General features: G+C 41.2%; 2 protein-coding genes across 2 annotated transcripts in view; both read left to right on the top strand.

Moving 5' to 3' along the window:
• LOC142665052 (olfactory receptor 5AR1-like) overlaps window positions 1-13,070 on the top strand; it is a 26,726-nt gene extending 13,656 nt beyond the window's left edge. Inside the window, exon 2 of the mRNA XM_075844591.1 lies at window positions 12,110-13,070. Coding sequence (XP_075700706.1) covers window positions 12,126-13,070 — 945 coding nt within the window. The 5' untranslated portion in view covers window positions 12,110-12,125. The remainder of the gene's footprint in view (window positions 1-12,109) is intronic.
• Window positions 12,126-14,604, top strand: part of LOC142665093 (olfactory receptor 2G3-like) — a 27,232-nt gene continuing 24,753 nt past the window's right edge. The window contains exon 1 of the mRNA XM_075844637.1: window positions 12,126-12,197. The gene's annotated coding sequence lies outside the window, so the exon portion shown is untranslated. The remainder of the gene's footprint in view (window positions 12,198-14,604) is intronic.

A 14,604-nucleotide genomic window follows, 5' to 3' on the forward strand; every position in this document is an offset into this window, starting at 1 on the left:
CACTATTTCACGCTTTTCGGCAGCAGAGAGATCCTTTTTCTTTCCCATATTGCTTGAAACCTTTGGCCTGCTTAATAATGTGGAACATCCTTCTTAAGTAGTTTTCCTTTGATTGGGCACACCTGGCAAACTAATTATCACAGGTGTCTGAGATTGATTACAATGTTCCAAAGAGCCCTAAGACACAATACCATCCATAAGTTTAATTGAAAAGCTAATAATTAAATGTTTATGACACTTAAATCCAATGTGCATAATAATTTGGAACACGGTGTAGAACCATACACTGTCCCTGATTATGATAGTACCATACACTGTGTCCCACACACACTGTGCCCCCTGTAGATAGTGCCCCCATAGCCCCCCTGTAGATAGTGACCCCCATAAAGTCTCTGTAGATAGTGCCCAATATAGAAGCCCCTGTAGATAGTGCCCACATATAGACTCTAGAGCTGCAAGGCAATAGTGCCAACGACTAAGCCACTGTGCTGCCCTACATATAGCGCCCCCTGTAGATAGTGCTCCACATATAGACTCTAGAGCTGCAAGGCAATAGTGCCAACGACTAAGCCACTGTGCTGCCCTACATATAGCTCCCCCTGTAGATAGTGCTCCACATATAGCCCACCACTGTAGATGTGCATCACATGCAGCTCGCCATGTATATAGTGTCACATATAGCCCACCCCTGTAGACAGTGCGCTACATATAGCCCATTGTAGATAGTGCCCCACAGGTAACCCACCCCTGTATATAGTGTCCCACATATAGCCCACCCCTGTAGATAGTGCCCTACAAGTAGCTCCCCCTATAGATAGTGCTCCACATATAGCCCACCCCTGAAGATAGTGTCTCGCATATATCTCTCCTGTATATAGTGTCCCAAATATAGCCCATCCCTGTAGATAGTTCTCTACATATTGCTCTCCCTGTAGATATTGCCCCACACCCCCACATATAGGCCCCCCTGTAGATAGGGCCCCCTCTGTAGATAATGCCACTCACAGTTTTATTTTTAGATTTATTTTATTAGAAAAAAAAAATTACATACTCACATGATCCCCTTCTTACGCTGTCCGGTGACAATGCATGCCTTCTCTCTTCTGAGCAGGTCTGCTGGGGCTGAACGACGCAAGCGGCGCAAGATTGATAGGCGCTGATTGGCAGGGCAGAATGACTTCCCCCGCCAATCAGCACCCTTTAACAACTGAAGGAGAAAGCAAAAAATGTACGACACCACATAGTGTAGATCACCAAAAGTAATGAAATAAAACAGGAAAATCAATAGCGCTCACCTCTTGGCATTGTGCTAGCACAGGCACAACGCTGTTGTAGACTTATAATGAAATAGGTATCATTAGACCGCTGCAACCAGGTTCCATTAGGTAACTGGAGGTTGTTACCGCTGTAAAGTATTTGCAGGAAGAAAAAATTGGTGGACCATTAACGGCGCTGCTGGTAATAAAGGTAGAAGCATTTCCAGTGTTTTAAAATACAGAAATAAATAATTTATTGTGAAAGACTATATGTTTCAACGCTGAACCAGCGTCTTCATCAGTCCAGGTGTCGACAACTGAAGCATCATCGCTCCAGTAGCGTCACTGAAAGGCGCTGATTAGCGGGGCAGAATGACTTGCCGTGCCAATCAACGCCTTTCATCACGCTGCTAGAATCGTTGAAAGGCGCTGATTTGTGGGGCAAGTCATTTTGCCCTGCCAATCAGCATCATTGTAAGGTACTGAATGGTCAGGCATGACCAGCCATTCAGCGGTAATACATGTATTTGTATCTGCATGCTATAGACGCAGGTACAATTAGTGCAAGAGGAGGTGGCGGCGGCTGGTTTTAGCGGCGCCGCCTAAGGCGAGAAGCTTATCTCGCCTCATTGATGATGCGGCCCTGTTTATGGGTGCCACTTTATATTGAGCCATGAAATTCATGAGCTCAATCCTTACATGACAGCGGGTCCACTTACCTACTGGGCCCCTGTGCATCTGCACAGGTTGCACATATAATATATTCACCACTGAAATTAAGGCTTTGTTCACATCTGCATTAAGGCATCTTTTGCTGACAGATTCATGTTGCATACATTTTTAGTGGATTAAAGCTTAAAGGGGTTGAGCTCTTTGGATAATTTATAAATTTTGGAAGGGTATCTTGACAAAAAGCTGATCACCAGTATTCTCCTGCTGGCAACCCTGGCAAATCAGCTGTAATCTGTGGGGAAACCTGGCAGTAAGTGTCCAATTTGCCTGCAGCGCCACCACAGGAGAATTTTAGCATTACACACATTTATATCATTGGGTAGTCCCTGTAAGGGGAGTAAGCCGCTGCCAGACACCTCTGGTGGTGGCTTATCTCCCCAAAGAACAAAAGGTATGTTGAAATCCAACGTCTAAATACTTCTTTCCTCCAACATCTGCCGTCGAGAGTCGGAACACATTAGATGGTCGGCCATTTCTAACGAAATCGGCAGGTTTGGCATTCTAATGTGTATGGCCACCTTAATGCTGGACAGGACAGCTGTTATTTGTACCGATCTCCACTCTGACCTAGAGATGAGGATCCTGAACAGAGCCCCCCCACTTTTAACTCAGAATTCCTGAATAGAATGTATGAAAATGGGTTTTGTAAATATGACAACCCATTTATGTAATCACCAAGGTTCACGTTAACTTTAATGAGATCAATCAGATTTTGTTATTCTTGTTTCTGGGAAGAAAAGCGTATCATGCAATGCTATTCTGTCCTTTAAAAATTACAGATATCTAACAGATTTGAAGCCTTTTGATTACATTTGGCATCATGAAAATCCCATTGAATTTAATGGGGATGTTAATAGTAGAGTTTTGAACGGAATAATGTAGTGAAAAAGATCAGTTTGAAAGAACCTTATACAGAAAGACAAGCCATGATTAAGGACGCAGGGAGCGTCTGAAACGCGTAGGCATCGCCTATACTGCTAATCATTCATTGTACTCTGGTCAAACCCATACATCTCTTTTTTCACTGTTTTTAATGGTCTAAAATAAATCTTGGAAGAAGTTTCCTGTTTTAACAGTTGCACTATACCCAGCGCTGGATCCACTTTTCCTACTTTCTCTCTCTATGTAGGATGTGACTAGTATGTAGGATGTGACTAGTATATGGGGTGTGACTATTATGTAGGATGTGACTAGTATGTTGGATGTGACTAGTATGTAGAATGTGACTAGTATGTAGGATGTGACTAGTATGTAGGATGTGACTAGTATGTAGGATGTGACTACTATGTAGGATGTGACTAGTATGTGGGATGTGAAGAGTATGTAGGATGTGACTAGTATGTAGGCTGTGACTAGTATGTGGGGTGTGACTAGTATGTAGGATGTGACTAGTATGTTGGATGTGACTAGTATGTGGGGTTTGACTAGTATGTAGGATGTGACTAGTATGTTGGATGTGACTAGTATGTAGGATATGACTAGTATGTGGGGTGTGACTAGTATGTGGGCTGTGACTAGTATGTGGGATGTGACTAGTATGTGGGATGTGACTACTATGTGGGATGTGACTAGTATGTAGGATGTGACTAGTATGTGACTAGTATGTAGGATGTGACTAGTATGTGGGCTGTGACTAGTATGTGGGATGTGACTAGTATGTGGGATGTGACTAGTATGCGGGATGTGACTAGTCTGTAGGATGTGACTAGTATGTAGGATGTGACTAGTATGTAGGATGTGACTAGTATGTGGGGTGTGAATACTATGTAGGATGTGACTAGTATGTTGGATGTGACTAGTATGTAGGATGTGACTAGTAGGTTGGATGTGACTAGTATGTAGGATATGACTAGTATGTGGGATGTGACTAGTATGTAGGATATGACTAGTATGTTGGATGTGACTAGTATGTAGGATATCACTAGTATCTGGGATGTGACTAGTATGTAGGATATGACTAGTATGTGGGATGTGACTAGTATGTGGGATGTGAAGAGTATGTAGGATGTGACTAGTATGTAGGATGTGACTACTATGTGGAATGTGACTAGTATGTGGGATGTGACTAGTATGTAGGATGTGACTAGTATGTAGGATGTGACTAGTATGTAGGATGTGACTAGTATGTGGGATGTGACTAGTATGTTGAATGTGACTAGTATGTGGGATGTGACTAGTATGTAGGATATGACTAGTATGTGGGATGTGACTAGTATGTGGGATGTGACTAGTATGTGGGATGTGAAGAGTATGTAGGATGTGACTAGTATGTAGGATGTGACTACTATGTGGAATGTGACTAGTATGTGGGATGTGACTAGTATGTGGAATGTGACTAGATGATGACTGTCGATGGCTGATATATGCATTTAGCACTAGAGGTGAGCGCAGTCCTGTGCAAACTCCATAACTCCGATGGATAATAGGTTTATTGGTTCGGGGCTGTGGATTATTGCATTTTGGTGTTCTTTTCTAATCATCAATATATTGTCGACAAAAGACATAAAATATAATAAATGATATGTATACTTTTATATCGTCAGAGTATTCATTAAAAGTTTTCTATTCCTGACACTGAGAAACAAATATAACCCCCAGTAGAGACTAATGAATAACAAGGGAGTTCTAGAATTACTTTCGGCTCTGATGTCCTACAATACATTTGGGATCAATAAAAATATATAAGAATGATTTCTCAGCCTGAGCTTTCTTTATGGGAAATGCCATTTCCATCATGTCCACATATACATGTGCTAGAGGGTACAAAGAAAACCCCAAATAAATACTTTATTAAACCAGCTATAAAGCTTTGTCAACAAGTTGCTGGAAACTCGATTGTGTTGAGGTAAGTGTATTGCAAATTTATATATAAAGGGTGGAAATGACTAAAGAAAACAAAAAGAAATTCATCAAATACAACAAAAAGACTGAAGTAACTGATAGCAGCAATAATATCTGTGTAGAATTTTTGACAATATTAACATTTTGAAATGTGCATTTGGTTTTGCTTATATTGTGGCTTCACATATTCCTAATAGGGGATTTCTGATTGAGAACTTTATGACATATCCATTAAATATACTAAAAAGTCTGTTCAGAAAAGGGGAAAAGAAAAAAGAAGGGCACGAAGTGATTGGATCAAATGGATCTCTAGTTAATAAACCGTTACTAGTAGGTATAGGAAACCTGACAGGGATAGGGGGAGCGATCCTTTTTTTTTCCTAGAACACCCTATGATAAGTTTCAGATCCTATTATCATATCATTGTTAGTACATTAAGTATCTATTGATAATTGTATTTATTAATTTTATTTTGTTCCCAGATAACCTATAAGAATGTTCCTCTAGGTAGAGAAAACCAATAACTGATTAAATAGTAATAGAGGAAAGGTGAGAGTCACGAATAGAATAGAATAGAATAGAATTGCTCAATAAGAAACCACGTCAAAAATTAATCCTACAATTCCTTTGGATTAAAAAAAAAATCAGATATTAAAGCGGATATCCTGTATCTATATCCCAAACTAGGGGGTTTAAATTGTCCCTCTATTGTACAGTTATGGAGCTGCTATATTGTACCAAATGCTCCCACTTTGGTCCAAGGACATATCCAGAAGATGGGTACAAATTGAACTTCAATCTTTAAACCCTAAAGGTGCGGGTCAATTTTGGCCTTGAAGAACGAACAATCTTTTTTATATTTCCCTCTTTGCATCCCGGCACTCATAGCTTTTTCATTTTTAGTCCGACGTAGCTATATGAGACTTTGTTTTTTGCAGGACAAGTTGTACTTTATGTAGGTAACATTTTTTGGTACATTTACATTTTCTTTAATTTATATACATTTTTATTTTGGCAAAAATGTAGAAAAAAAGCATTTCCGCTGCAATTTTCTTGGTTTTTTTCTACACCATACACCGATCATGATAAATAATATTATATATTTATTGTACAGGTTGTTACGGTCGTAGCGATACCAAATATGCATTTATTTTTTGATGTTTTGGAACTTATATTTTGAAAAAGTTTATTTATTTTAAAAAATTTGTATTATGAGTATTTTTTTTTTACAATTTCGCATTTTTTTTATTTAACATAACTTTTTTTTTTATTAACTTTTTTTAATCCCATAGAGGGATTTTTCATTTCGATTTTGATTTTTGAACTTTAATGTACTAGCATATATCTATCTATATGCCAGTATATTAGCCTATGTACTATTTGTATACAGGCAGTTGTTAGGGCATACCTCTGTATGCTCTAACACCAGGGAATATGGTCAGACAGCCCTGGGGTCCTTCAATGGACCCTGGGCTGTCTGCCCATACCAGGTATGGCCATCGATCGCGTCACAGGGATTTCCTGTGACTCGATCAAAGGGGAGATTCCCTTCTCATTATTGCTGTAACGACGGGGGTAGGGAAACGAACAAGTGAGCGCTAATCTACCCGCCACTCTGTCCCTGCCTACTTGCAACGACCCGCCCTAGGCGACGGGGTACAACTGGGCGGCAGTCCCTACGCTCAGTAAGTGCACGAGACAAACATACAAGGGAATACAAAGCAAAGGGAAAGGGGCAGTTGCCCACGGCAACACCGTGAGCAACCAGAGTGGTGAACGAGCCAAGTCAAACCAGGAGAGCACGAGGTACCAAACGCAGAGCAGGAGAGTAGTCAGTAAGCCAGGGTCAGTATGGAGCAAGATCAAATAGTTAGGAGCTGTAGCTAGGCCAGGAAACCACACGAGAAGAATCACAAGCAAAGGAGGAACGGGAAAGGCAGGTATAAATAGACAGAGGGCGGGAGCTAGCTCCGTCTGGCCAGGCTGCGATAGGCTCTCCCACTCCTAAGCCTGCAATCCTGAGTGGTGGAAGATGGAGTCAGTCTCAGAGACGTAGATTCAGGTGCAGACTGATTACCTATGGGAGTTAACCCCGAAGCTGTGCCTGTCAGATCCTTTACAATTGCTTTGAATGCCACGATCAGCTTTGATCGCTGCATTTAAGGGGATAATGGCGGAGAGAAGAAGTTTCTCTTCTCTCCGCCGTTATAGCAGGTTTGCGGCTGTGTATTACAGCCGTTGCCCCGCTCTTCGTGACGCGCAGACACTGGCTGTCACATAGGACGAGAATACTCAACCTAATGCGCCAAGTACCCGCCGCTCAGGTCGAGTATTGTTGTCCTGTGTCGGCAACCAGTTAAGGGTAAACCACTTCAAACACTTTTTAATTGCAGTGTCCCATCTAGGACTTCCAAAACAACACTCCTTATCTACCATGCGAGCAGTAACATCCCTGTGGCCAATTTTAAAAAACAACTGGTCAACTTAAATCTATATGATACTCCTCTAGACGTTTGGAAATTGCCATTCCTAATCTATCTCTAACCAACTGGAAAAATAATAATCTCACCCAGTTCCAGCGTCAGCACCCAGCGAACCCGGGCAAGTGCCGGGGCCAACAACACTTCGGGGGGCCCACTTGGCCACCGGGTGCTGACGTTGCTGTCATGGCTACTCCAGGAGTGGAATCCCCAGCCAGAGCATTGCCAAGGCTCTTGCTGGTGATTCCGCTCCTAGAGGGAGCCCCTGTCTAGAAGCAGAATCCCCCCACCCTGTTATGCCACAAAGCCCCCCTCCCTGGTAGTGCCACACAGCCCCCTCCCTGTAGGTAGCGCCTTTGCTGGGAGGGGACTGTGGAACTACCTATGACGGGGGCTGTGTGGCACTACCTACAAGGGGGCTATGTGGCACAATCTACAGGGGGCTATGTGGCACAATCTACAGAGCGCACTAAATTTATGGGGATACAAACTGAGGAACAAACTTCTATATGGGGTCATAAACAGGGCCTAACTTTTATATGGGGGCACAAAGCGACGTCTTCTGACATTTTCCTGCCGCTGTGAGTTACCCCCACAAAGGGGCCCACATAAACCTGGAGCCGGCACTGATCTCACCAAGTTACACCAACTATGGAACAAAGGATCTTCTGCATCATTTTCTCAACTAATCTCTCTCTTACCTTCCCAAACATGATTTCTACAAATATTTACAAATACGCCACACATTACAACTTCTCCCACCGCCTCCAAATAAAATATATTCTCCGTTACCTTTGGAAACTTGGCTCAATTCAAACTCTTGCTCAAACACAGGCATTTCTAAATACTATAAATCTAAATAACTCCAAATTCAGTCCAATAAACCCAATAAATACTAGTCCTTCTCAATGAATTAGAATATCATCACAAAGTTAATTTATTTCAGTAATTCAATTCAAAAAGTGAAACTCCTATATTATATAGATTTATTACACACAGAGTGATCTATTTCCAGCATTTTTTTCTTTTAATGTTTATGATTATGGCGAACAGTTAATGAAAACCCAAAATTTAGTCTCTCAGAAAATTAGAATATTGGGTAACAGTTGAAGATTGTAGACTCGTGGTGTGACACTCTAATCAGCCAATCAACACAAAACACCTGCAAAGGTTTCCGAAGCCTTTAAAAGGACTGGTCTGCTGCTCAGTGTCCACAGTCCTGTTTTCAGATGAAAGTCAATTTTGCATTTCATTTGGAAATCTAGGTCCCAGAGTCTGGAGGAAGAGTGGAGAGGCTCAAACCAAGTGTCTTGCAGTCCAGTGTGAAGTTTCCACAGTCAGTGATGGTTTGGGGGGCCGTGTCATCTGCTGGTGTTTGGTCCACTGTGTTATATCAAGTCCAGAGTCAACGCAGCCGTCTAGCAGGAAATTTTCCAGCACTTCATGCTTCCCTCTGCTGACAAGCTTTATGGAGATGCCGATTTCATTTCCAGCAGGACTTGGCACCTGCCCACACTGCCAAATGTACCAATACCTGGTTTAATTACCTTAGTATCACTGTGCTTGATTGGCTACCAAACTCGCCTGACCTAAACCCCATAGAGAATCTATGGGATATTGTCAAGAGGAAGATGAGAGACACCAGACCCAACAATGCAGACGAGCTGAAAGCCGCTATCAAAGCAACCTGGGCTTCCAGTACACCTCAGCAGTGCCACAGGCTGATCGCCTCCATGCCACGCCGCATTGATAACGCCTCAGCAGTGCCACAGGCTGATCGCCTCCATGCCACGCCGCATTGATGCAGTAATTAATGAAAAAGGAGCCATGACCAAGTATTGAGGGCATATACTGGACATACTTTTCAGCAGGCCAACATTTTTTAAATTGGGTTTATGCAATATTCTAATTTTCTGAGACACTAAATTTTGGGTTTTCATTAACTGTTACCATAATCATCAACATTAAAAGAAAAAAATGCTGGAAATAGATCACTCTGTAATGAATCAATAAAATATATGAGTTTCACTTTTTGAATTGAATAACTGAAATAAATTAACTTTTTGATGATATTCTAATTCATTGAGATGGAATAGTAAATACAATTATCAATAGATACTAAATGTACTAACAATAATATAATAATACGATTTTCCTTTTTCATGAATTACTGCATCAATGCAGCGTGGCATGGAGGCGATCAGCCTGTGGCACTGCTGAGCTGTTATGGAAGCCCAGGATTTCTTGATAGTGACCTTCAGCTCGTCTGCATTGTTGGGTCTGGTGTCTCTCATCTTCCTCTTGACAATACCCCATAGATTCTCTATGGGGTTTAGGTCAGGCGAGTTTGGTGGCCAATCAAGCACAGTGACACTAAGGTAATTAAACCAAGTATTGGTACTTTTGGCAGTGTGGGCAGGTGCCAAGTCCTGCTGGAAAATGAAATCTGCATCTCCATAAAGCTTTTCAGCAGGGGGAAGCATGAAGTGCTGGAAAATGTGCTGCTAGACGGCTGCGTTGACTCTGGACTTGATATAACACAGTGGACCAACACCAGCAGATAACATGGCTCCCCAAACCATCACTGACTGTGGAAACTTCGCACTGGACCGCAAGGCACTTGGTTTGAGCCTCTCCACTCTTCCTCCAGACTCTGGGACCTTGATTTCCAAATGAAATGCAAAATTTACTTTCATATGAAAACAGGACTGTGGACACTGAGCAGCAGACCAGTCCTTTTAAATGCGTAGGAAACCTTTGCAGGTGTTTTGTGTTGATTGGCTGATTAGAGTGTCACACCACGAGTCTACAATCTTCAACTTTTACCCAATATTCTAATTTTCTGAGAGACTAAATTTTCGGTTTTCATTAACTGTTCGCCATAATCATCAACATTAAAAGAAAAAAATGCTGGAAATAGATCCCTCTGTGTAATGAATCTATAGAATATGTGAGTTTCACTTTTTGAATTGAATAACTGAAATAAATTAACTTTTTGATGATATTCTAATTCATTGAGATGGACTAGTAAATACAATTATCAATAGATACTAAATGTACTAACAATAATATAATAATAAGATCTGAAACTTATCATAGGTTGTTCTTGGGGGAAAAAAAGGGACCGCTCACCCCATCCCTGTCAGGTTACCTATACCTACTAGTGCCGCTTTATTAACTAGGGATCTATTTGATCTAATCACTTCTTGCCCTTCTTTTTTCTTTTCCCCATTCCCCTTTACCCTTTATTCACTATTTACTATTGATGGTTACATCAGGGCCAAATAAGAAGTGTTAAAGACCCCATAGCAGGTATTTCCAGCTCTTCAATGGAAATAACCCCATACCAATTCTAAAAATTGGGTTGCCTAGTCTCTATTTGTGGGCGAGAAATGACCATGCATAGACAGACACTTTGCATTATAGTTTGTGGTAGATATGGAGAGAGTCAAATTATCGTAATTGGGTATTTCCATGTGCCACGTTATGAGAGTGGCCCAAGGGGTAACATGTTATTATGTGTATATATATATAGTTGTATGAATTGAAATGTTGCACTGTGTGATTTGTGCTTTATACTTTAATATGTTTCTGTAAGGTGGTAGTCTTTGTCTTGGGAAAAGGATCATTCTGCGTGTTTGATAGATCGACCTCCTAGTTTTGTTGGAATGAGATTGGTCGTGGTGGCTAACTTGCCCTTTTCCATGAAGGTCTTTCACCAGTGACCTTTCCCGGGGAACCCTGAGTAATATCATTAGAGTACCGCCGGACAGACATTGTGCTGCAGCGTGTTAGGGGAGATGCTGTAGACACTATATAAGGGGAATAACTGGAGCCAAAAGGTTGGTTGGGCAGGTGCCCAAGAGTGTGCGCTATCTGTGTCTAGCAAAAAGCCTTCGTGGTGACGCAGGGTCTAGAGAGAGTCTAAAAGAGAAGAGTCAGGACTAAGCAGAGCTGAGGAGCTAATAATTTATGGCCTGAAGGAGAAACAGAGACACCTTTTCGAGACTGTGGTAGTGAGTCCGTATCATCTCTGAGCCTTGAACCAGTGACAAAGACACAGTGTCTATACTAGGAAGACAGGTGTGACAGGAGAGCACCTGATGCTGACAGAGACAGTGAAAGGATAGCGGGGGGCTTCTACATCTAAACCCCACAGACCGAGTACGGGTGGACGTAAACTATCCCCCGCATGATTGACCCCATGCCTTTGAGACAGGTGCCAAAATTGGATTTTACCCAGGCAGTGAGGCAGTTAAAGACTGTTTTCCTGCTATTAGAATTACCAAGTATTGAGCCTCGTGACCAAGTTGTACCTTATCTAAGAATAAAAACTTGTGCTGTTCAACTGAATCTGTGTTGCGACATTCCTGATAGGGATGGTACAAAACCCAGGCACACCACTTAAGTCAACTAACACCATCACTGACTTTTCTAACACTGGGCACCAGGGGAATTTGCCCCACGGCTTTTTCCCAGCCAGATCTCCCAGCATCAGCTATAGCCACATTCAATTGTATCTGCTTCTTGCACCTTCCCCATTACCCCATGGTAGCCTATCTTCAGAGTCTAACAACACGCCTGTGTCCAATGTGCTATAATAGAGAATAACTGTGTAATCATGGTGGTGACCTGCAATAAAATACGCAAATATAATCATATATACAGTAACACTCCATTTTAGTCTAAGAGAGATATAAAAACAGCATAGAAAGTGTCTTAAACAATCCTAGGAGCTATGGCTTCAGTCTTCAAGGTCAACATTTTTACCAATCAAGTGCTCCTTATTTTTTCTTTCAGATACAGGGTAAATTATATGGAGAAGTCAAACCAAACAAGTCCAAACTGGTTCATTCTACTTGGCTTATCCGACGTTCCTCAACTACAGGTTATATGTTTCCTTGTATTCTTGGTTATGTACCTAATTACACTTTCAGGAAATTTATTACTAATAATTGTGGTAAGGACCAACCCAACCTTACACACACCTATGTACTTCTTCCTCTGTAATCTCTCTGTCATTGACATCTGCTTCTCCTCCACCATAGTTCCCATCCTCCTAACTAATACTTTATCCAAGGACAAAACTATTTCACTATGGGGCTGTGCTTTTCAGATGTTCTTCATATTAGTATTTGGAGTAACAGAGTGTATTCTACTTTCGGTCATGGCTTTTGATAGGTTTGCAGCCATCTGTAGGCCGTTGCATTATAATCTTATTATGAACAAGAAGATTTGTGTGTTTTTTGCTTCAACATCATGGAGCGTGGGCCTAATAAATGCCTTCATACAAGTGCCACTCACTTTCCGATTACCTTTCTGTAGGTCCCATCATGTCAACCATTTCTTTTGTGAAGTGCCTCCTTTCTTAAAAATGTCCTGCAAGGATCCATGGCTTAATGAGGTAGCAATGTATATAGCAGCCGGAATCATTGTTATGTGTGCTTTTATCTTGACTTTAGGTTCATATGTTCATATAATTTCCACCATTTTGAAGATTCGCTCCTCACAAGGAAGAGAGAAAGCTTTTTCCACATGTGGCTCCCACCTCACTGTGGTCACCCTCTACTTTGGGACCATCCTGATAATTTATCTTCAGCCTCGATCTTCTTATTCTCCGGAGACAGACAAGACCTTGTCTGTTTTTTATGGTGTGGTCACTCCAATGTTGAATCCCATTATCTACAGCATCAGGAATAAGGATGTTAAGAATTCTGTAATAAATAATATAAAAAGAAAATTAAATCTCCATAAAACATGATGACATGAGTCCAGGGGTATACATAGAAAAGAGAGGGGCCCCAAAGCAAAAATCAAAATGGCCACCCCATTATAGGGGCAACAATTTGCCACCCAGGAACAAAGGGTCTGGTGTTTGGTGTTTCTTACCCTCTACACGCCCTTACTGGACCCTTGGGCTAATGCCTCACCCTTTTGTTTGTAAACAATGCAGTCCCCCTGGAGAGGGGTGTCCTGCACAGGTTATGAGCAGCCATTAGGAAAAAGTGATGGGACCAACTAGGGTTATGATCCTATCACTAAGGTGAAACTTCGGCCTCATGGTCTACCTGGTATCTATGACCTCATGTGAGTCAATTTTCTAGACCTGTTCAGACCCTAATAAACCAATGCAGTCCTGCTTGTTGACATAATCGAAATAGAAAATTAAATTTTAGTTTCCTCCTGGATATGTGATAAAACTACCAAATGTATACAGAAGTAGAAGTAATTTTTAAGACCTCCTTGAACACTTTTGTGACCATGGCCTTCAACGCTTAAACGTCCATATTTTATTTATTTTTTACAATCCAAAAAATATATAAAATAATATAAATAATAATGTATTTGATCATACTCTACCTATTCATTGTTTGGTTTTTTTGTTGCCTATATGGTGCCTTAATATGCGACCTATCTTTCATTGGTTTAATTTTGGGCAACAATAAAAAGGAAAAAAAAAATTTCCTTACGTTTTTTTTTGTACTCCCCTGGCATGATCGGTGCAGCGATGAAGCCGGGTAGAGTACACCTCGCTGCATGGTGATTGCCCAAGTAGTAGAAGGCAATGGCACATCCGAGGAAGTTGTATCACCCAGGGGGATGTCAATCAAACATGGAAATGTGGGTTTGGAGGCAGAATAGCGCAACCGACCCATGACCCTTTAATGAGTAATTAGCATATAGTGTGCGCCGTTTAAAAAGTTAATTGTATAGATTTTTCTGCATCTAAAAAAAACATACATTTGGAAATAATGTTAGGTCATGTATTACCAGATGGTGGCGGTTCAAGAGGTTAAAACTACCAGACAGGTTTCCATTAAATATACAATGACTTGAAAACAATTCCATCTGACATGCAATTTTCTTATTATAAATATATCCTTTAAAATTACAGCATCAGAACCAAGCTCTGACATATATATGACATGAGAGCCAAGCTCATTACATATATACAGCACCAGAACCAAGCTCAGTACACAAATACAGCACCAGAACAAATACAGCTCAATTTAGTGCAACCCTTGCCGTATAGGTTTGTACGGTATAAAACTACAGCTCCCAGCATGGCCTAAACAATGGTATGGATATGCTGGGAGTTGCTGTTTCGCCAAAAAAAATCACATCATAATCAAACCACCCATTACCTCGCTGCAGATCATACAGTGACTACATTACTGATTAGAGGCAAAATAAACATTTACATTAAGTGACTCACCGGTGACGTCTCAGATTCTAGTTATTTTTCTCTTTTCTTCTCCATTCGGTTGTCACGAAGGGTCTGTGGACCCACTAGG

Source organism: Rhinoderma darwinii, chromosome 12 (genome assembly GCF_050947455.1).
Source record: "Rhinoderma darwinii isolate aRhiDar2 chromosome 12, aRhiDar2.hap1, whole genome shotgun sequence".
NCBI classification, from domain to species: domain Eukaryota; kingdom Metazoa; phylum Chordata; class Amphibia; order Anura; family Rhinodermatidae; genus Rhinoderma; species Rhinoderma darwinii.